We start from the raw sequence: 24,937 nt of genomic DNA, 5'->3' as shown, positions 1-24,937 counted from the left end.
AATACCACCTCATTGACTTGTGGGTGCGTAAACATTTATGGGAGAAAGAGCTCCTCAAGCCTATTACCTGAAGCTGAATTATAATATTTTGAGCATTGGATAATGCCTTTGACTTCCTAATATACTATTCCAAGGACCTCACTGAAATTCTCAATGAAGAGGATTTTGAGGTCAATGTGAGCATCTGAAATTTTCAAGGGCCCAAAACAATCCTAGATCAGTTATATTTTTTCTATTCTTTTAAAAAAGGGAAAATGTCGAAAAACAGCAGAAATGCTCTTCTGTTTAGAGAGACCTCAGATTTTTTTTTACTGAAGCAGACTATTTGGGCTTGTTAGCTAAATGAGTGATGAACATGCTTCTTTGAATGTGTCACATGCCCCAGAAATCAGACAAACCAATGATGAATGCTTGGTCGATGATAGAATGAATATCATTTTTACTTTTGGATCACTGCTGTAATCTCACGTGTGACAAATAATTCAAAGACTCAGTTTTCTAAAATTTAAATATAAAAAATTGTCCTGAACTAAGAGGAAATACAAACTTGGCTGAAGCAAAATAGCAACTGTTAAGAGATTTATTTAGGTTGGGGGGGGGGGGGGGGGGGGGGGCGGTGGTGAAGTTAGGGTCAGCATTTTCTCTGGTCAATTCATAGTAATTAACAATCGCTAGCTGCTCTGACAGTCTGGAGTACAGGAGATCCAACGTAGAAGAGTTCTTTGGTGCTCTCACACAGCCACACCCAGCCATCAAGAATTTTATTCCAGTCTACCTAGCCATTTGGGTTCTATTCCATACAGTTTACTCTCTCAGCACCATTTCAAACACCAGCAGTGCACACATGTACAGTAAAACCCTTGGTAAGATCAACTCTGCTGACTTTTCATTGGAAGAACAAACTAATTCCCTGCAATTCCTGTTTGTGTGGGTGACTGCTTACCAGTTTCTCAAACTATGTTTTTATTCAGTATTTAATCATTTTGATAGAAATTAAAACTCAATCATGATACACTTATTTGCTTATTTTAATTGCCTATGTACATGAAGTTATAGGACTTGATTTGGCACAGGTTTCACTATTCTGCAATAAGTCTCCAATTGTGGCCATAGCATCAGGGTAACAACAGCAATTTCCAACAAATGAAGGAAAAATCATAACACTGGAATTAATGCAGCCTAGACCTGCCATCACTCAGTTCAAGTAAGTCATTGGGATTTGTGGAAAAATCTAAATGTTAGTAGGACTTATTTCAATGAAATCATATAGGATAACTTTCAGAGCTGAGGTTCTCTTGTAGTCACTGGTTATTAGAGATGAGTAGGATTTCACAGTAAAAGTAGCACACAGGCAAAATCCACTTTCTCCCTTTGAGGCACTACACATTATTATTACAAAGAACAACACAGCACGGGAAACAGGCCCAGATGAGAATCTGTATTCATGTACTTAAACCTTCTATCCAAAACAAAAAATACCCATTCAATATATGGGGACAACTGGACAACTTTTCTCTGACTTTAAACAATGTTGTAAGTACAATCCACAACAAACCATCCAAAACAGATTCTCAGTTAAGTATGGAACAACTTTGCTATATACACAGTTAACTTCCACACTGTAACACAAGCAGCCTAAGGAATATATTACAATCAGGGCAAATCCCATCCCCAGCAATTCAGAAAATGACAACTTATAAATCTCCCCACATTAAAATCCAACCTTACTACAAACTTTGAAAATCTTGATTATTCCCACACTAGGATAGATAATTTCTCTTCTGAACAAACTAGATTGTTTCCTCATTCACTAGAACCATAGAATCTACAGTGCAGAAAGAGCACCTCATCCCCTCCTGGTAATGCTGAACAGTTATAATGTCAATCCACCTATCCTGCACATCTTTGGCCTGGAGGAGGAAACCCACAGACACAGAATGTGCAAATTCGATGTGACCCAAGGCCAGCATTGAACCCAGACCTTAGAACAAAGAGCATAGAACAGTACAGGCCCTTCAGCCCTCGATGTTGTGCCGAGCTATGTCCGAATCCAAGATCAAGCTATCCCATTGCCTATCAATCTGATGTGCTCCATGTGCCTATCCAATAACCGCTTGTAAGTTCCTATCACAGCAGGCAGTGCATTCCATAGCCCAACCACTGAGTGAAGAATCTACCTCAGACATCCCTCCTATACCTCCCACCATGAAACTTATAGTTACGCCCCCTATAATAGCTACATCCACCCAAGGAAATGGTCTCTGCACGTCCACTCTATTTCCCTCATCATGTTATAAACCAATAGTCGCCTCTCATCCTCCTCGCCTCTAAAGAGAGAAGCCCCAGCTCCCTCAACCTTTCCTCACAAGACCTACCCTCCAAAATCAGGCAGCATCCTGGTAAATCTCCTCTGCATTCTCTCCAATGCTTCCACATCCTTCTTATAGTGAGGTGACCAGAGCTGCAAACAATATTCCAAATGTGGTCTCACCAAGGTCCTGTATAGTTGCAGCATAACCCCATGGCTCTTAAACTCAAACCTCCTGTTTCATGTACTCAAACCTTCTTTCCAAAACAAAAATTACCCATTCAATATACAGGGACAACTGGACAGCTTAGTACAATCCACAACCAACCATCCAAAACACAGGTTCAGTTAAGTATGGAACCCCTTTATTATAAACACAGCTAACCACCACACCATAACACAAACAGCCTAAGGAATCTATTATAATCAGAGCAAATTCCATCCCCAGCAATTCAGAAAATGACAACTCATAAATCTCCCCACATCAGAATCTAACCTTATCTGCCACTTGCCTCATTATAACATTTATAATCGACCACCTAACCTTGAGAACCTACTCAACCCCCAAGTTAGTTAGTCCACAACTATAATCTCAGCATCTCCCTTACATTCCCTAGGTATCTATCCCAGTAAATTGGATTAACTCAACAAGCTCTTCAACCAGCAGATTTTGGCAAACACCACAAAGCTCCACAGCCCCATGTTCCCAAAACCCATTTTAGAAGCAAAAATTAAACATCAGATTTTAAAAAATATTTAATGGTAACAATGCATAAGAAACACCATATTGCATGAAATATTTTATTGGTTTACACTGCTTAGGATAGATTCATCATTGTGCCTTGCAGATGGAAAACAATTTCAGTTGCATGGAGAAATGCGCCACCTCAACAACATGGTGACCAGAAAGTGGACCTTTTTGTTAGCCCCAAAGAGCTTGTTCAAGTGTTCCCACCTTTAGCTACAGTATTCCCAATCCTTCAGGTTATTTCACACAGGAAAAATCATTTTTTAAACTGAACATGTTAAGATTTTCATCTCTACACCATCTAAAAGAGGGAGCACTCTCATGGTCACCTTACGGTCTTTTAAAAAAAGGACCAAAAGCAGTTTAAAGACATTCAGTAAGGCCTCCAAAGATGTGCAGGTTAGATTGACTGGCCATGCTAAATTACCCCTTAGTGTCAGGGGATTAGCAGGGTAAATACGTGGGTTATGGAGACTGAACTTGGGTGGGATGCTCAGGATGCAGGCTCAATGGGCTGAATGGCCTTCTACTCAAATACTGATGTTGCTAAGTTTCTATTCCAGTGGTTATGCAAAAGCTACTGATACAAAATGTAATACAAATCAAACTTGCAGTGAATCACCCACTATGAGAAATGGAACCATAGAAAATTACAGCTCAGGAACAGGCCTTTTGTCCTTTGTCTGTGCCGAACCATTTTTTGCCTAGTCCCACTGACCTGTACTTGGACCATATCCCTCCACACTCCTCTCATCCATGAACCTGTCGAAGTTTTTCTTAAATGTTAAAAGTGACCCCGCATTTACCACTTTATCCAGCAGCTCATTCTACACTCCCACCACTCTCTGCGTGAAGAAGCCCCTCCTAATATTCCCTTTAAAAACTGTTCTTTCACCCTTAACCCATGCCCTCTGGTTTTTTTCTCCCCTAGTCTCAGTGGAAAAAGCCTGCTTGCATTCACTGTATCTATACCCATCAAAATCTTATACACCTCTATCAAATCTCCCCTCATTCTTCTACGCTCCAGGGAATAAAGTCCTAACCTATTCAATCTCTCTCTGTAACCCAGCTTCTCAAGTACCGGCAACATCCTTGTTAACCTTCTCTGCACTCTTTCAACCTTATTTACATCCTTCCTGCAACTAGGTGACCAAAACTGTACACAATACTCTAAATTTGGCCTCACCAAAGGGGATATGAGGGCAGGGGACTGCAATTTGGAATATGTCTGGTTAACCAGAAAACCTGATTCTGGTGAGGAAAAAATAGAAAACTTATTTTCCTTTCTATTACATAACTGTACAAAATAGACTCACGACCAATAGACATGGGGGAGAAATTGAAAAATTAGAGGCATTGGCTAATCCAAATTTCAAAACAATTAAAAAGGTTTGTGCCCCAAATTGCAATCAGGATCTTTCAAAGTCTCATGATTGAAACAGGATTTCAAATTAAGACTGGTTATTGGAGTGATGGAAAAATTAGGTGGAATTTAGACACCACATTGTTCAGGAATTTCAATCAAGATTCAAGACCTGCAGTCTGTTCACATGGCAACTAAGTTAACAGTATGAAGTGACTAAGGTACATAATTACCTTCACTTCCCTTTGGTTCAAACAACCTGTGTGTGCAACTTGATATACTAACTGTGGCTTCTTTGAGTATCAGTTTGAGTATCTCAGATTCAGAGTGCATGCTTCAGTTAAGATCTAGTTTTCCAGTTGTTGGATGATTGAAGTCTTTCCCAGGCAGGGACCCAGAGGTTGATATGCTGCAGCACTTACCTTCAGAAAAGCAAGCCTTTTGACCTTTGTGCAGCATATTTTAAACTTCTGTAAATATGTTATAGATTCCATACACAGCTGAGATAGTTATGCTTGAGTGCTCCCAAACACAGTCATAGCATGATTTGAACATATTCCCTGATACCACCCAATTAAGTCAGCTGGTAAGGGTCTGTCTTGAAAACATGTTCCTTCTGTATGGCATCTGGAGTTGTGTGGCAGTTTTTGCATTTGATATCAGCTCTGAATATTTTAGCCAGTTTTCCTGCATGAAATATTGATCAGTACTGGAACTCTTCGTTTTGAATTCTCCTTGGACTTTAGCAGAACCTGTGTGAAGAGCGAATAGGCAAAGTACGAGCCACAGCTAGGAAAAGCCCTTCGTTGTAGGTGCAGCAGATTTGAGCCAGGTTCTGGAACGGGCGATGTAATACTGGCTAAGATGAAATATTCTTACTCTTCCAGGCAATAAAAAAAAATCACCCACGCAGATGGATTAAAAAAAATGATAGCCACATGTGACATTGATGCACAAAAGTAAACAAGAGGGAGGTTACTTATTGCTGAACATGTGATCTGTCCCATCAGATCATTTGACCTGTTGTGTTGAGAATGAGATTATTCTCTTGAGCAGCCCTTTTCAGACAGAATTCGCAAATTGCATTTAAATATAGCCTGAAATGACTAGGACTGGGAAAACAATATGCTGTACAAATAAATCAATTATTTCAGTGGATGAACCTCAAGTGCTTGAGTAACATTCAACAAAATGCCCAGTGAAACACTAATAACCCATCAGATGCAAAAATTCCACCACTCATCCATTCTTTATGCATTTAGTAATTTAAGTTTAATTCCATGATGCAGCAAATAAGAGATTGATCCCATCAAGGTTTAACTGTACCGCTCACACAAAACACTTCGTTTGAACCCAAACAGCATTTCACTTCAGATAAACACATCTAGAAATGATCAATTGCAGATACCAGTGAATGTGTGTGGGGTTCTGCAGGTATACAAATTTTCCACCCCTAAAATGAAGACGCATTTCCTGTGGACATAGTTACATTGGGTTTAAGTTCAGATGATCCAGGGAGATCTACCAATCAGGAGGGCAAGTACAGTAAGTTAAGGCAACGTAAATACAATGAGCGGTAGCTGGAATCTCCATCTTTTTTTCTCACCTTGGCACAAGCATCCACTAATATGACTAATACTTGTCCCTCTCTATAGATTAGCCAAGACGCAGCAACAACAACAAAAAAACACCAATTTCACATAGGTTTATAGTCTGTGTTCAAACAAATGATCACCCATATACACCCTTTCCAACATCTGGTCTTAAGAGAACATAGTTTATTGTATTTAGCGTTTTACATTTACATGGTCAATGCTAAGCTATGCAAGGGTCAATACAACACAGGGGATTGGCATACACGTATTCAAATCATGGTTATTTGACTGTAGACAATGCTATAAAATTCAGGAAAAGCTTACACACAAGATTTATACTTCATCAACAACAACAGAGGTAACTTTCATTTCTTGGCTGTAATGCTGAGATAACAGTCTTTATGCTTACAGTCTTACATGAATTTGATGATGCTAAAGGCAAAAACCTTCATACCAATCACCATATCCAGTGATCTGGGCTTTTTTCGTTCTTCTATCGCCTTCTTTACCGGCGAGATGTTCAAAGCCAAAGGTAGAATAACCCATTTAGCATTCACCACACCCCAGATTTTAAAAAAAGCAATTAGCTAAGGTTTTATCTTGCTGTATTTTCATGACTGACTGAGGTAGACGAGCATTATAGTAGCTAGGTGAGGCTGTCGAGGGACTCCCTTCCATCTTCCCCATTTCACTCACTCTTTACAGGATATTCGGTATATGTTTCAAGTTACTAACATTTTACACAAATTACAATACTTTTAATGACAATATAAATGCACTTGAATATATGCAACATTATGCAAAATGATAATATACAATGCATTAATGTAAATTTGCATTGGATAATATATGGGACAATTACAGATTAGTGCAACATTTAATACAATTAAACTTTGCAATGGATTCAATTGGCAGGGGAAAAAAACACCACTAACAGCAAAAAAGAAACATTTTCTACCTTTGTAAGCTGGGCCAGAGAGATAGATGTTCCAGAGTCATCAATCTGTTAATGGAAGAATTAAATACAGACATTCACATTTAAACCATGATAAGGCACACATTTCAAACCCAAATAGACAATCTGGTCACTATTAATTTTAGTAACAAACTCACCTGAATCGACATTATTTTATAATGTGCATCACTAATGTACATGCATTGCGTCTGTGTGTGCTGGGATGGGAAAACAGTACAAAGATAATTCACACTACAATGAAATGTTCTTAAATACAAATTTTGGATTCAGACTGTACTTTAATAGATGAACAGATGAATAACGGTATGAGCTCAACTCTAAGAAGTGCCATTGCAACACAGAACAAAACTGACAAAAGGATTTTAAATATTTGTAGAAAAGGTATATGAAATGAGAGGAGAGGAAAAAAAGGAATGAAAATAATCTTGCATCAAGTTTAAACATTGTTTCCAAAATTGTGGTTAATATGGGTGGGGGGCAAAATATCAGCTCCATGTGTTGAGCACAATCTTGAACTGCTAAGGATGTGACAGTGACAATAGCGTTTAAGAAATGCAAAATTCAAAATCACCTCAAATACTTGTATCGATGGAGTGCAATGAAATCACTCAATTTTCAGTTAGTAAATTCAAATATTTTGGTAACATCAAGTTTAACTTACAAAATCATTAAGTATTTATGAATTGAGTTTGTCATAACCAAAATATCACAAAAGTGAGGCTGAAAGGTGGTGGCATCTTGGAAAGGTATGACAAACCAAATAATCTACACCTACAAACCTTCACTGATAGTGGGAAGTTGTATACAAGGATGCTGCTTACTCAGGATGGTACTTGCTCTTAATACACAATTTGCATTGTGCACAATGCAGCAGACTAGTAACCATGTTTCCTCTCTTCATTCCATTTCTCAAATATAGTGAAAGCCTTTTCTGCCATGATACACAAATTCACTTGAATAGAAAACAATGCTGCGTGACCTCTGAACAAAAGAACAGATTTACCCTACAGGTATTGTCCTGTATATGTTGTTTCCTGATACTACTGCATTACTCATTTCCTGGTACTATGCCTTCCTAATTCCACAATTCAGTACAAGTCAATGTTCTGTGATCTTGTTCACAGATTATGAGGGAAGAGTATGTCCTTTGTGTTAATAGCAACAGAATGAGTACATCGCAAATGCCTTCTCTGGAATGAAGAATAAATATTTTTGTAATCAATTGTGTTCTTTTGCAGTGGCAGCACTAACTCTGGAGCAAAAATAGAAGTCGTTGTATCATTACCAATTGGTGTATGTGACATTACAAATTCTCTGTAAAAATATTTTCCTCATGTTGTTAGTTCTTTTTCTATTCATCTTAAATTAATGTCCTCAGGTTCTTGACTTTTCCAATGGGAACAGTTTCTATCTCAGTGCTGACAATCAATTTTGTTCGAAGAAGAAAGCCTCCAGCTTCTGCAATCTATTCTCATAACTAAAGTCTCTCACCTAATTACATTTATTTTTGTAAATCTTTTTTGCACCTGCTGTAAAGCCTTCACATCCTGCCAGAAGTATAGTGCCCAGAATTTCTAGTTGAAGTTGAACCTGAAGCAGTCTTTTATAAAGGTATATCAGAGCATAATTTCTCCTACAAGTTATGCTTTAGTTTAGTAAGTGCAGTATCCCATATGCCTCTTAGCTATCCTGCCACCTTTTAACAATTTGTGCGCATATATCCCAGATCTTTCTGTTCCTGCATTCCTTTTGAATTGTGCTGTTAGATTGCCTCTTCCATTCTTTCTATCAAAATACATCACTTCACACTTCTTTGCATTGAATTTCATCTTGCACCCATTCACAAGTCTGTTCTCTCCAAGTCTATCACTAACCTCCTTACAATTCACAATACTTACAAGTTTTGCCTCATCTGCAAATTGTGCAAATGTGCTCCATAGATCCAAGTCTAGGTCATTAATGTGAATCAATTGCAACATTCCTCCTGCCTGGAAAAACTGTTCACCAGTATCCTGTTTCCTGCCATTCAGCCATATTTTTAATCTAATCTGCCAGTATTCCTGTAAAGGTTAACAGGGTACACTCATGGAAGATATGTATGCATTTATTATGGAAAGGAAATTTTAACTCATGTTGCACCCTTGGATTCCATTTACAACCATGGGAACATTTTAGAAGAGGACCAATTTTTGCAAAAATGCTTTGTTGTCATTGCTTTCTCCATCTCCAGCGTTTAGCAAAACAAAAGCTTACTACGATGATAACTAAGGAATGTATTAATTGACTAAGTGGGAGTAGGCAAAAACCCACAAAACAGCTTTCAATTCCAGCACTTGTTAATTTGTGCAATGAAATTCAAAGTTGAACTTAAATCAGAATTGTTTTTAACATGAAAGTAAATTAAGGAGATGCTGGTATCTGAAACAAAAACAGAAAATGCTGGAAAATCTCAGCAGGTCTGACAGCATCTGTGGAGAGAACATTCTGTCTCAATTTTCAATCATTTCTAACTTAATTTGGATCGATGCTTCATTAAGTCCTGCATCAGGGGCTCCCAAGGTTTGGTCTCTGTGAACTACAAAAGGTACATAGAAAAGAGTTTCGAGGGTCACGTATAAACTTAAAATTTGAACTTTGACTATTTTTTGATTTGAAGAAATCTTAGCCTTGGGTTTATTCAGACAACAGGGCAAAGAACAGCTCTTTACAACAATTCTCACCCAGTTTTGGATATCCAAATATAGGAAGGATTCACAAAGAATAAAATGGGTGTATAGCAAAAGTGCACAAGGAAGTTACCCAGATAACTGCCCTGAGAAAATTGAAGTAAATTAATTTTCCCCCAGACCTCAAACTTGAAGGACAGATTTGGTAGAATACTTCAGGACAATGAATTAAAAGTCAGTGTTTCTATGCATTACAGAGATGGCTACGAGGGAGAACATTTTAAAAAATTAGTACAATTTACATATAGGGATGGTAGAGAGTGGCCATCAACCATTGCTGTAGCAAAGTCTACAAATTCTCTTAAAAGATTTAGATAGTAGTTCGAAAAAAAAGGGTATGCAGAGTGAGGAAAGTGGATTTGGATGAGCTGCCTCACAGAAAAACATTCCACAAGGACTTAATAGCTCGAATTGGTGGTTTCAGGGCAGCCAATTTCTATGATTGTGTTTAAAATAGTGGACTGTGTATACACCCAACTGAAATTATGTGGATTGACAAAAGCAAATTTTTCCCACTCCTCAAAAAAAGTATTTTTTTGAACTAGGACATATACAGGGTAGTGAAAAACCCCAGTCAGAGCTTAAAAAGCTTTGTATAAGTTCTGGATACATTGATACAAATGTGGTAAAAGATATTCCAGACTCCTTTTCTGTGCAATTCTGTTTCATTCACTTAAAGGAACAGTGACAGTTGATAACTGGCAATCAAATCCTATTATTCACAACACAACTCCCCAAGTACCATGACAATGTAGTAATTAAGGATGCATATACTGTACAGGAATTTCACATGAAAGCTCCTCTTTGTTGGACTTAAACAGCTTTTATAGGGTTTAGGTTAGTTTCCTCCTTGGGCTTGGAATTCAAGGACAAAAGCAAACACAGATCTGTTAATGCTGTTGAATGGTTTTGATCCAATATTTCAACTCCAGTCCAAGTGATCCGAATCCACTTGATGGAAATAAAAAGGGCCACATCCCCTCAACAATTTTCCAAATTTGAGCACCATTTACTAATGCATGCGCTTCTCCCAGATTAACAAGAGACATATAAAAAGGTGATACTGAGGGCTCACATATGTAACAGCAGGATTGAGTATCTTGCTGGGACAGCACAGAGGGATTTTTATTCTATACCTCATTTATACTTCAAACTGTACTGAGGGCACATTGTTAATATGGCGTAAATGACATTCCACTGCTCACCTAAAATGAATAGAATTATCCAATTGTGACACTCCTTGCCCCCATCTCATCCACCTCCTCAAAATACTACCCAACCTCTAAACAAAGCTGTTCATCATCACTTGCAACTCAAGTGTTAACAATACCACGAGAAGACTTGTTGGTTTACATCTCTGGCTAGCATTCTTATCCAGCATTAGTAACATATGTAACACTGTTGATGGGTAATTAAACTCTAAATTGTATTGGAACCACACAATAGACAACATTTAGAGCATCACTGTACTCAAAAAAACTGCTTATGGCCTAATATTCACATAGGGTTGCCCCTGTCATTTTACCTACACAAAAATTAGATTGCATTGGGAGAACATTATAGCCTTCACAAAGATAAGGGAGGAGTTCTCTTCCTCCCCCCCCACCGCCGCCTTTTAAGCAAATAGTTTTACTAGAGCTACTTTCATACAACGTGCTGCCCAAATGTATATCACTGGGTTCTGATATACAATGTGCGCGCAACTGCTGCAGTCGGTGTTTTTGGAATTTTCAAAAGCAGCAACAGGAAGTCTGATTTACTAATCCCAACATATTTACCTCAAGTTGCTGCTTGCTACATGAAATTTATCTGTTGGAGACTGCCATTGCAGCATGGTTATAAAAGCAACTTTAGAGTGTGTCAAAATGAGTTACTGAAAGTGAATATAAAATTGAGAAAAATCTGGTAGCAGCCAAGTTTAAACAATGAAGAATAACACAATATTCAACAGGTAAGACAAGTTCTCAAACAGTGTCTTTATAAGTGTGTGAACAGAAAAGTCACAGCTACAGAAAAGTGTTCAGGAAATGGGAGTCAACCACACTTGCAAGAATAATGGCATTCATTACATTTGCAAAATGAAAAGTTGGGTAAACTATACTGTTTTTAAAAAAGATTTATTTAGGCAAATTGAACAAGAAGGATCTTAATATAACTACGCTGAGAGTAATGGCCAAAGGAGATATTCTCCTCACCTCAAAACTGTTATGTTTCTCTATTCTGTTTTGTGCTCAAGTACTGTACTCAAGGCTTCAAAGATTAAAAAAAGTTCTGATATTTGAAAGGGAAAATCCTCCGCTTAACTTGGAAACCTTGCTACTGTCAGAAAAAAAATTTACAAGTTAGAAGCAATTTCAAAACTTGCCTGTGGCTTTATTCAATTTTTGCTGCACAAAAGCCATTTTTATAACCATGTTCATATTATGCTAGTTCAATGGTTTTCCAGGCATGTAACTGAGCAGCCTAGGATTTACTGTTAAAGGTCATAAGGCTGACATTGATGATTTTTAAAAAAATCTTTATAGACACTAACTGGCCACGTGGAAACGAATTGCCCACAACTACCATCCCCACCCCACCACAGACACAAGCGAATTCTACCTTGCGTACATTTTAAATATTTCCATGATGGCTTGTTGATGAGCAGTGGGTAAACTATTTATCCAGCTGTACAGTGCTTAGACATATTTTAAAAAAAAGGACAGCTTGGGATAAAAAAATACTTAATTACTCTGTAGCACGTAACTTTTGGTCAGTTGTGCAAGCATATAGTGATAATTCTATGCAGTATAATCCATTCAATTCTTCATTCCAGAGTAAACCAACAATTTCAGTCAACCAAAGTCTTGATAAATTATATTAAACCCTAATGAATTACTTAGAATACAATCTCTCTATAAATGGTACTCAACTTACAAGCTACTCAATATTGATTTTAGGTTCAGTGGCTGGCTTGGGGAACAGTGCAAGGCTGTAACATAACTGCGACCATTGCACGTAAATAGGAAATTAAACATTTTTAGTGCCTTTATACTGAATATGTAAATGCCTGATAATTCAGTAGATTTAGCTCAACAATCTGCATTATTCCTATTATTGCAATGTCATATATTGTGGATATGGAATGCATTGGCTGCTACTGAAAAATCAGTTAAACACCTGCCCCACATAGGTAAGATTGCCAATTGCTACTGGAGTGTCATCAAGCCACGGATTCCAAAAGTTAGCAAACACATCAAATTTGAAACCTGGATTTCAAATCAGGCAGCTCATTTCTAGTTGCCTAAAATAATTTATTTCTAAGACCACCTAAAATGCTCCAATTCAGCCAGCCATTTACAGTATCATCTAACCCACACTGAGTCATTTAGCTATTTGGACCAGCTACACTATCTCAAAAGTGATTGGAGAAGCAAGTTTCCTCTGGTACATGGTACTTGAATATTTAAAATTTTGCATACAATAGAACTGAAAAGAATGGCTTCAGGCCTCAGCAATTCAATCTTGAAGACCAAATGATAGCACAACAGGCCTATTGCCCTGTTAAAATCAACATCCCAAAAAAACTTCAAAGTTTTGAGGGCTAATAGTTTTGAGATGAATAAAGATTGCAGAATTCTGCCTGCAAAGAATACATACAAGAAATTCACATGGAGATGGATGCAAAAATACTCCACAGTGCCATTCAAAAGCAGGACACTTTCAGGCGTTTTGGTCAACATTTCCTCCACTATCAATATCAGAGTATTTGGTCACTCAAGTTAAAATTTTGTGGGACTGTGCTGTGTGTAAATTGGGTCTTGCATTTACCCTATGGATCAGTGTCTACACGCAAGTTAATTAATTGGATCTAAACACAGGTGCTCCAAGAACTGAAAGTGGATATATAAATTTATTTATTTCTTTACTGAGATGAGAGATTAAAAGAGCCTTTTCAAGTGGCAGAGTTTAAGCAGTTTATATATTGACCAACTGTTTAGTAACTGATAGTTAATTTACTGAATCTTTTGCCATCGCTAATGTGCACATCTTCAGATTTTAAGAACTTAGCCTATGACAATAGCATTGTCAATGGAACATGAGGGTGCTAAGTTCCACACTACTAAGAAGCATGACATGGGCTTTGTGCATTGATGGCTGTTACTGCTGATTTGTCTGTCATATGCATATTCCTGTTGACGGACACTAAGCAGAGGCAGAGTGCCTGCTGAAAGAAAAGCTACCACACTACTCTTTTGTACCACCTTACAGCCAATTAAAAACAAGAAGCCAAACAAAGAGTGGGGGAATGTCACATGTTAATGGAATACTTTAGGGGTTTAGATGAAGTATCAAATTTCACCAGTTTCATAACATTTTTAACACTTCTTTAAAAAATATACATTAATGATTTAAGTTTCAGGAAGTAAAATGAGTTGGCAGGAAGCAGTTTGTAAATGGAATAGCACATGAATTAAAAGATAATAAAAGGCTTGCATGTGGGTAATGGCATGAAACATTTGTTTTTTAAAAAATAGATGAGGTCTTAAATGAGGATTTAAAAACTTTCTTTCTTGCAGTGAAACCCATCTATCTTTTCTGTTTATACTATAAAAATCCTACTTAGTATGTTTGTATATCCCATTACCACAGCTAAACACTGACCTCGCTTAGCTTTCCCTGCAGTCTGGTAACTAGGTCTGTAACCTCTTTCTCTTGCCTTCCCTTGCTGCTTCCATGAGCAAAAGGATAAAACTTGACAAAACAGAATGAAGGAAAACTATGAATTCAAAAACAGCAGAAAATGTGAATAAAGAGAAACAGATTAAGACAATCAAAATGGAAAACAGTGGAATAACTATGTGACAAATGAGTTAAACATTATTGAGTGGCAGTTACTGAATATTAGCATTATGAATGTTGAAATATAAATGGGAAACCTGACATGTCCAATAGCTAAAGATAAATGTTGTCAGATTAGGGGAAAATTAAGAGTATCAAAGTACACCATTAATACCCTACTGCTACAAAATATCAAGTAGTCAGATATTTAGCAATTATCATTTATTACTGAGGGCATGCTCTATAATTACAGCACTAAGTAGTTTAGACATTCAGTACAGTATTTATACAAAAAGTCAATTGTGGTACAAGGCAAGCTAATGAATTAAGTTACATGATAGATTATGATCAAAGGTTTAAACTATTGTATAAATTTGTTATCCTAATATTTTAGTTTAAGTAGAAGAGTCCATGATAAACTTCTCAATGGCCAGTCCTTTCTTTGAGATTAAAGCCATTTTAAGATTGTTACAAACTGCAAAAATCTGCATACAATCGACACTCAAATTATCCGATCAATTTTTTAAACACTAAATTTCCACTTGGCTGATTTACATTGCTTAATGCAAAGCATTAGGTACCTCATTATTAGTGCAAAAGACGACTTCCAAATTTGATAAATGCAAACCTGTTCTTGTGTTTAAGTGTGCATCCAGCGCACTTCCAAACATGGAAGTGCAGTAATGTGTAAGGTTACTTTCTCCCCATTCTTAGCCAAAGAGTTACTGTCAATAGAATTAAATGGAACAAATGTTCCAAACTCAAGATCGCAGAGGGCTTACCATGTTCATTCTCAATGATTTTAGTCAAATACCAGAGCAACCTGTAACATTGTCAGTCCAGAGTGATTTCAATACTACTTCATCCATTCTTTTGTGAATTGTGTTAACGTTAAAAATGAGCAGCTGGTCCTTTGTGAGGTAGTCTAATTTTTAATTTTGTGTTTAGATCGTATCCTTCAGATAAAATATTAAAGCAAGGTACCTGCTCCAGTGATTGAGGCAAATACTTGAAGATTGCAAGACACAATTAAGAATAGGGAGTTCAGATCCTAACCAACATTTCTCCTTCAACCATCAATTTAAAAAAATCATCGGTCATTCATTCTGGTGCTGTTTGTGGACGTTGTTCTAAAATGGCTGTTGCAGTGGCATTCTCAACAGTCACCTCGCTTCAAAAACTCCTTTCAAGACTCAACAAGATAAGCTATATAAATGCCAAAATGTCATCTGTTTTTTGTGACAGTGCGTCAAGAATCTACACTTCTATTTGATAAGGTTACCTACACTATCACTTGTTTTGTGGCAGGAGGGCTAAGAATATGGGAACTCATTAGAATACTTCATCATGGTTAATCATTTTAGGCCATTTTTCTTTTCATACCTATAATGGAGACAACTGCACCCATCTGCTTATACAGTCAGTGGATAAAGATCACTTAACGGAGCTGATTCTGCTTTTTCACACTAACTACATCTCTTGATTTTTAAAAGAAATGTCAGCATCCATTGCTCTGACCAGCCAGGTCACAAATTTGTTAAAACACAACCTCACTGCATCTTGATCAAGGTCATGATCAGAATCTGTGGAAATCATTTGACATATACAGAGCTCAGAAATCTCTCTGCAATTTGTATGTAACTTCCGTTATTCATACTGCACAATCCACCTCTCACCACCCCCAAGGTAGAATTCATTTAACCCTTAGCTATAATTTATTGATGTTTAAAGCACATTCATAAGTAGATGCTAGGTACTTCTAAAACAGAAGCACATAGCTAAGCCTCTTAAAAAAAAAGCAGCATCAATTCTCAGCACAGTAAAAGACAGAAAAGGCTTCATTCTATAATCAGGAATTTACATGGGCTGTAACAGAAAGCCTGTCATTTTTACTGTAAATTGGACTGATATCTGTTTTAACAAGGTGGATGGCATGGTAGAGACCAGCTCTTTCAACAGTCTCTTTCAGCTACGTTGTACCTTCCAAAAATGCAGAACAAGCCCACAAAAGCAGTTTTATGGACATGAGGAGAATTAAACAGAATTTGCAAGCTACTTTTCAATTTTTCTAAATGTGGAGATTCAAAACCATACCAAACATTTAGTGTTGATATTAACTGGCTACATCCATAATTAAGTTGACATTCAAATTCTTAGTATGCCTCATTAGCACATAACATGAAAGTTTATTTTTTTGGGAAATACATTTTATTAAAAGGGCTCAAACAAAAGGTATTCAACTTTTACTTCAGAAGGTAACACAGAAGGTCAAAACAGCCAGAATTAAACTTTAAATTGACAAATCAGGGGATTTCTGTGGTGTGCAACTGAAAAATCATGTACATACGGTATGGAATAGTTTATTACCAATACAGACATAAAAATATACCAGTTTAAGTAGCACCACAAAAGCCTACTGACTTCCATTATTTGCAAAGTTCTGTAACCAGAAAAAGAAAATTAACAGAAGGATTGAATATTCCTGTTATTTAGTGATATTTGTCAAATTTTAGTTTGTTTGAGCTCAAAGTTTAAGAAAAAGTGCTGTTATGGAAAAAAGTTAGAGGAAGAAAGTGTTAGAACTGCACAAATTCAACAGCTGCTTCATATCCAAAAAGTGCTAGAGTCTAAAGTGGATTTGTCATGTGCCTTATCATAGTGTAAAGAAACCTGTTTCATAACTATTAAATCATAAAAAGTTGAGTGATACAATGTGAAATGGAAGATAATACACTTCAAACATTCTTTATTTGAATAAACAGAATGCACATAGCCTATACACATGTAATACTAAATAAAGACAGACATCACATGAACACTTTCATGTTCACCATAGTAGACTGTTGAACCACAAGCTCCGAAAATGATCATACACTGATCTGTACAACATTTGAGTCATACAGAAATTAACTAGCATTTTCAATGTGAAATACAGTGCATTATATTGCACCACTATTAGGTCACACATACAGATAATATGTGCAGATATGGGCAATTATTTCTAAAGATTATCCATCAATATTTTAATATATGACGAATGCATTTTAGTAGGCATTACAAAACAAACCCTGGTAAGGTGTGTATCATGGTATACTTAAGTTTATGCATTGCACTTAAAAACTATTTTAAAAAGAATTGACATTGTCTAATGGTTATCATTTAAAAATAGCAACTTAGATGTAACAAAATCAAGAATAGAAAAAGGTTCAGATTGTATTTTTGTTTTACATACTGCTTTCGATGTTCCACTTGTTAGTTCAGAACGATCTCTGAAAAGTAGAATACAGTTTGTAAAGATGTTACAGTCATGTGTCTGTGCATTCACAAGATAAACATAAATATATGTAGAAACAACAAGATGGTGAAGAGGAAGAAAGCATCATTTACAGGCAATGCGTAACCACAAAACTACAGAATCTTTCAATAATGAATTACCAATGTTCCAATTATGGGCTTGAGAAATCTTGAGGGATTACTTATGAATGAAAAAAATGAATAGCCAAAATGCAGTTTCAAAATAGCCACAAATCGTATGGCCCCGAAAAAAGTACAATGATTCAGGTGTTAGTCCTAACCAAAAAAAGTCAGTGATCCATCTTGCCTCATCATCTTGATTGAATGCATTTGTCTGATGGATAATTACACAATATATTCTGATATTAAGTAGTTTTGAAGTCAAACACCAGTAAAATCTAGCACCTATGACAGATCCATACGCAATACAGTCAACTCATGGAGCATAAAAATAATTCTACAAACTGATAGAAGTTAATCTAACTTGTGTATTGACAACAGTCATCCTGACATTCACGTTTAGAGCTCAAAATAATAAAAAAAGTTGACAATCTTTTGCCCTGAAACCACTTGTAGCAATTCCACTGACCCAAGCAGGAGATACTAAATGTAATTAGTGTTCTTTAAATCAAAATTCTAGGATTTGAGCACTCAATTGAGCATTCAGGGGAGTGTGGATGTTCACAATGCCATTACATCTTGTCAAAGACACATCCTAACACATCTTTTCCTCTTTAGCAAATAACAGATTAGTAGTCAACCATCTCATTGCTTTTGTGGGATCTTGCTGTGCACACAATTAACACATTTGTAGATATATCTTATACCTGAAATGCTATTGGACATTCGAAACAGAATACATACAAATGCTAGTCTTGTATTAGCCTACTCGATTCCAAGTCATTTAATTCCTGCTTTGATATTTACACTTAATTCAATACTGAATATTATAAGTGCAAAAAATGGGCAGGAAAAATATTTAGAAGCAACAACACTTGTTAGACAATTTCTATGAATGCCTCAAGTTTAAAGAGTATGCACTTAGATTCATAAGATCAACATTAACACATCACCATTAAAGATGAATCTTCTTGCTTTGAAATGAAAACATAAGATGCTAGAAATACTCAACAGGTTGGGAATCTATGCAAAGAGCTAAGATTTCAGATTGATAGCCTTCTAACTGCTGTGTATTTCCAGCATTTTGTTTCTTTTCACATTTCTAGTATCTGAAGTATTTTGCTTTTATAATTGGATGTATAAATGTACCTCGTTGTAACTAAATTAAGTCAAATACTAAGAACCAACAAAATACGTTATACCAAAAGAACCAAGCGTCTATTGTATTGCACAGGAATGCCAGCAAGGTTCTTTATCACACAGATACTTAGTACAGCATAGAAAATGGCCACTCTGCCAACAGGTCCATCCTAGTGTTCATGCTCCACCCAAGTCTCCTCCCATCCTACTTGATCTACCCCTTTCATACCTTTCTCCCTCAGGTTTATATCCAGCTTCCCTTCATACGTATCAATGCTATTTGTCTCAACTATTCTTGTGATAGCAAGTTTCACAGTCCCACTATAATTCGTAAATAAGTGTCTCCTGAATTCATTAGAGGCGTATTTATGGCACCTAGTTCTGTCTTCACCTGCAAATGAGAGCACTTTCTCTATGTCTACCCTAAGAAACCCTTACATAATCTTCAAAAGCTTCAATCAAGTCACCTTTAAGTTGAATCTTTCCTGAATGTATTGTCTAATCAAGCTTCTAATAACCTTCTCTGCTTTTCAATTCTACCCCTGTAGAAATGAACTCCAGTGCTTGATTTGTTTATGATTTTAATTGTTGTTAATTTGTGTAACTGTAGTTCCAAATTCCTTGTAGATACTTATCTTCCAAAGATTATGTGATCTCCTGGTCCTCACTACCCCATGATACTACCTCTCACTTTTCTACAATAAAATTCATCTGTCAGTTATACTTCACATGTCATTCCATAAGTTCATTTACTCTCCTGTATTTTGTCTCAGTCCTCCTAAACATCGCCTTCAATTTAGGATGATCTGAAAATCTTGAAATCGTGCTTCCAAGAGTTCAAATCATTTAGCATCGGTGAACAACAGTGGTCTTAGCACTGATCTTGGAGGTGTCCATTCTCAATTTGCCAGTCTTATGATACTGGGGTCTGAATTAATAGAATTTGAATTAACATGATCTTTCTATATCAAGATTTGAAAATATTATATTGTATTGTATTTAACATGCAGGGAGTAGCAAGAGAAATGAAATAAGAACAAAAGGTTACAAATGTTACTTTTCAAATACTTTTACTCAACAAACTTAAGTTTTGCATCTCTTCTTATACAAAGTAGTAGAGACAGAACTAGTTTATTCTGGATTAACTCATTGTGATAAAATGCCTTTGTACTCTTCCCAGTACGTCTTCCCGAATTGTTAGAATATACCCCCATTATGGAATTACTAGCCTGCAAATACATTTGAGATATTCAATAATTATGTTGAAGTACTCCTCCACAAAGCTATAATTTTGCAAGAGGCAGCTGCTATGCCAAGCAATTATTTCCAGAAAATTGATCTAAGATTCACACAACAGTCCCAATAGTATAAGAACATTTTAAAAATGGTCTTGGCTCTGCTGCATTTATTTAGCCAAGTTTAGAAGGAGACAAACTGAGAATGCAGACATTAGAAAGTGCTGGTGCTTGGGCAGGGCAAAAACAGAAGGAAAATTAAATTATTAGATTGAGATTATAGAAAATGATCATCGTCAGTTCCCAAGGGTTTACAACTCAGTTTTATTTGTGAATTATGCTTCTTGTTTGGAAAGACTGCATTGTTTATGGATACATCTTAACTAGGAATACATACAGTTTAAGTCTGCAATTTAAGCCATATGCAAACAGGACTATGTAAACTTTTTCATACGGTCTATGTATTGACTCAAATAGCCCATGAAGTCAAAATAACACTGGCTAAAAGCTTGGAGATGTCCGATCTATTGGTAATATTTCAGTAATAACCTCAGACTTGCTCACAAAAAGGAGCAAGGTCTGCCTGATGAATCAGATTTAGCTTAGGTTGTTATCAGTTAAGTTTGTTTGGCTTACAGAAATGAGAAAGGTGGTGAACATAATGGACAACAGTGCAATGAGAGTCCATTCTGGTCTTTTCCAGCACCAAATCTGTTTCATCAGTCACACAAGGCACGCCATCCCTGAAATGCAGTACATCAGTTATCTTCCTACATTTTTATGCATTTTGCAATTGCATTAAAACCAATCACCATCCTTTGTTGTTTCCTCCAAAACAATACCATATGTGTGCACACATTCAAAATATTTGATATAATAATACATTACAGAACTAAGATACTGCAATGCATCGTCAGCTATAAACTGCATTGCACTGTTGGCCACAAAACTCAAGATCTTATCAGCTGTCATTCGCATCAAAAAATGAAGAATGAAAGGACTGCAGAGTGCATTGTCTTCCACTATAACAATTACATAACCTATGACTAGCAATTTAAATGTGGAAGCGCATTTCTCAAGCATCTACTGAAGAACAAGACTGAACTGTATTTTAGCAATTAGCAACAGGGCATTCAGTTCTGAAATGCATCAATCATTCTCAAGCTCTAACGATGCTACCCGTCAACATGCATATTTTTCATGAAAAAATTGCAGCTACTTACATGACAAATGTTTTGCCTGCAGATTTCACGCCTCCGATAGGAATTCTTTTTATAATAACTGATGAATTCTTGGGGATTAAAGCATTATCATCCGTATATTCTGTAAAGAATTAAGGAAACCATTAGTCTACTGGTGTCAGATTACAAAGAACTTTCATTTTCCCGAAATAATTGAAACTGCAGAATACACAATTATTTCATTTAATTTTTTTAATAATCCAACAGCAAAGGGATCAGACATTGGTTTCTTTCTGGGAATGGTTTTTGGAGAAGGAGAGCATCAATGTACTTTTACTAATGTACTGGGAGATCAACAACAACAACAGTGAAATATCCCTTTTGTCCAATGATTTGGAAGATGGTTGCAGTAACAGCAAGAGAAACAAAACTTATTTCACAAAATAAGTTCACTAAATCACCTCAATCCATGAACTGGATTTATTTGTTCTTAAGCTAAAGAGCTTGTCAATTTCGGTACTTCTGGGGTGAAAATTTCCAAAGCACTTTACTAGAAAGTTCTATTGATAAAAGTGCAATGCTGATTAATCTTGAATGAGTACAAAGCAATAGAGGATTTGAGTAGCGTAACACATCTTAAGACAGTAGCATTTCAACATGAAAGGATTCCTGTACATACAGAAGATCTACAGTCTAAAATTACCACATCAGCTTTCCTTTTTAATAATAGATCTATCATTTGTAGAACGAGCTCATTTCATTACTCAGCTGAATTCAGATTGCTGTTTTAAAAATTGCAGAATCATGTGATCATGGAAACCTTGTATGCATGCACAATGGGGGACTGTGGAATATAACACTTGCCCTGTCAATGGGACAAAACTTCACAACATTGAGCATCACAATATAATTTTTCCCTATCTCTATTCGACTGATATGTCTTACAGTGAAATAATATGAAAAGGTAGCTATCAAATGACTATAATAAAAACGTGAATGATTTAAAAAATATTTAACCATAAACAGCGACTTTCCTATTGTATAATATTCAGTTTAACATAACATTTAGCAATCAAAATCATATGGCAACGAAGGCATCCAAATTCCTCATGACATGAATCGGATAATATTGACATAACTGAAATTTCAGTTTTTAAAATAGTACTTTTCACAAGATCAATCATCTGAAGTTACATTTATTTACATAATGCTAAGTTGCATAGTACTTTTACTGACAGAAGCGTTTTACACTTCAATTTTGCAAACTGAACTTAAATGTTCAAACTGCTGATTCACTGGATTATTTAAAGGTACAATGACATAAAATGAAATTATCCCAGGGTTGTAGTTCAGATTTTTGAGCCCACAGGCCAAATAAATCTCACCGTTAAACTGGCTAATATCCACAACTTGCTATATGGTTATTTCTGATGACACACAGACACAAGTTCTGATTTATCAAGAACTAAAATGTTTTTATCATTTAATATTTAGTTAAAAACTGCTGGAAAACATTTTGCTACAAAAGGTGCATAAGAAAACTCAATTAAAATATAATAGCAGTTCTGTCAGAGAACTTTGCAAGATATGGATGAGTCTTGGCAATATTGTTGCCAGATCAGAGCAACAGAGATTTTGACTAGTCCTTTGTTTTCAAAATGAATTTTTTGGTGATATAAAATGGCTCCTGCTTGGTCAGCTCCCCACCCTTGTGCTTCTTCTCCCCAGTCTCATCTCTTCCATTCAAGCTTCCCTGGCCCTAAAATTAAATGCATTTTAATCCCAACTACAAGTTAATTGCGAGATTAAACTACCACTGCCCATCACTGGCTCCTTTCCCTTAGTGAGCACTCTTTTCTTCTCAAATTTGGACTTCCATGGAAACCAAATCTATACTCCTGCATGAACGTTATAAATTTTCACTAAAATATCTTCATTGCTTTTCTTCCTCAACCTCTGCAACAAGGGGTTTCACATACTTAGTGATTTCAAATTCCATCTCAACATACTGTCTCACCTCAGAGTTCACTGTTTCCTACCATCTAGTCTCTCCCTCATAGAAACTCGCCAACCCATCTTCACAACCACCCTCTTGGCTGTTCCATCTCAAGAGGCTTTGTTCCTCCCATTGTGTGAATCACACAAGACTATTTCTGATCACTTATATTGCCCCCTTCCCACAACCTGTTCCCACCAACCTGGCCCCAGTAAAAGAACTCTCCCCTGATTCATGACCCTTCATTCACCATATTTAATTTAAATCATTAATATTTTAAACACTGGTCCCTCCACACAGTACACCCCTTATCTTTACTTCAACTCCAAGGAATGCAGACTGAAACCAATAGGACAAGCAGTTCAGCTATCCATCCCCAGATCTTGCTGGACAATATAAAACATTATCAGGCCATTTTAACAACTGCCAAGAACTCTATTCCAGGACTATCTTGAAAAGCAAAGGCAGCCCTCAGCAAACTGTCTTCAGCCCCTCTTTCCATCCCCTCCATGTTCACCTCCAATATGCAAGGAGATCATGGACTTGGTTATTAAGATTGGGGACATCAAATCTGGTACGTCTGCCCTCCTTGTCAAACTCCATCTAAGACTTCTGCTGCCCCAAGGCCCTGAACTTACTTGCTACTTTATTTTCTTCACCGCCCCCCCATTGCCTGTCAAAGCTCATCTTTTCCCCCTGCTCCTCAACCCTATTCCCATTCAACTGTTGACCACCTACTGTCCCACTCTGGTCATCATATTAACAGATATCATTAACCAGTCTCACTCCTTGGGTAGTTTTTCTCTCTTCAAATCTGCTATCATCACACCCTCAAAAAAAAACATTGATTCCCCACCCATCAATACAAACTACTGTCCCATTTCCAACCTCTTGTGCCTCTTCAAAAATCCTTCAACATAATGTTGCCTTTCGAATCCGTGCCCACGTCATTGAATATATTCAAACTAGAGTTAGACAAAGGTTACAGGGGCAGACAAGAAAATGGAATAAGGCCACAATCAAATTAGCTATGATCTTGCTGACTGGTGGAGTAGCAGCCAAATTACCTATTCCCATTTTTCTTATCATTCCAGGAACTCATCTAGAAGGTATGCTGCTCTTGTTTTAACTAAAACCAAATACCATAATCCATCCTCATTTATCCAGTATCTTTGGTTAAACAATGCCCAATTTTAAAATTCTCAGCTTGGTTTACAAAGCCCACCATGGATTTCCCCAATCTATGTGATCTCTTACTTCTGTTGAAGTATCTGCACTCTTTCAATTTTAGCCTCTTGAACCACCCGGTTTTAAATGCTCCCATTAGCGGCCCTGCCTTCAGTTGCTATGACTCAAAGTTCACAAATTCCCGTTCCAAATCTCACTTCCTCCCATTCTTCCTTTAAGATGCTTCTTAATAACCAATGTCTTTGA

The 24,937-nt window shown here is 36.7% G+C and overlaps 1 protein-coding gene across 3 annotated transcripts in view; it reads right to left on the bottom strand.

The window, feature by feature from the left end:
• rbbp6 (retinoblastoma binding protein 6) overlaps positions 1 to 24,937 on the bottom strand; it is a 45,562-nt gene that overhangs the window by 16,342 nt on the left and 4,283 nt on the right. For 2 of the 3 annotated variants that reach the window (XM_080206536.1, XM_080206538.1), the window contains 4 exons: positions 21,550 to 21,649; positions 17,770 to 17,806; positions 14,361 to 14,450; positions 6,973 to 7,017 (listed from right to left, as the gene is read on the bottom strand). In XM_080206536.1, coding sequence (XP_080062662.1) covers positions 6,973 to 7,017; positions 14,361 to 14,450; positions 17,770 to 17,806; positions 21,550 to 21,649 — 272 coding nt within the window. The remainder of the gene's footprint in view (positions 1 to 6,972; positions 7,018 to 14,360; positions 14,451 to 17,769; positions 17,807 to 21,549; positions 21,650 to 24,937) is intronic. The other variant, XM_080206539.1, reaches the window with a different exon arrangement.

Source organism: Carcharhinus amblyrhynchos, chromosome 18, assembly GCF_965287045.1.
Source record: "Carcharhinus amblyrhynchos chromosome 18, sCarAmb.v2.hapA, whole genome shotgun sequence".
Classification (NCBI taxonomy): Eukaryota; Metazoa; Chordata; class Chondrichthyes; order Carcharhiniformes; family Carcharhinidae; genus Carcharhinus; species Carcharhinus amblyrhynchos.
This window is presented reverse-complemented; position numbering and strand designations above follow the sequence as displayed.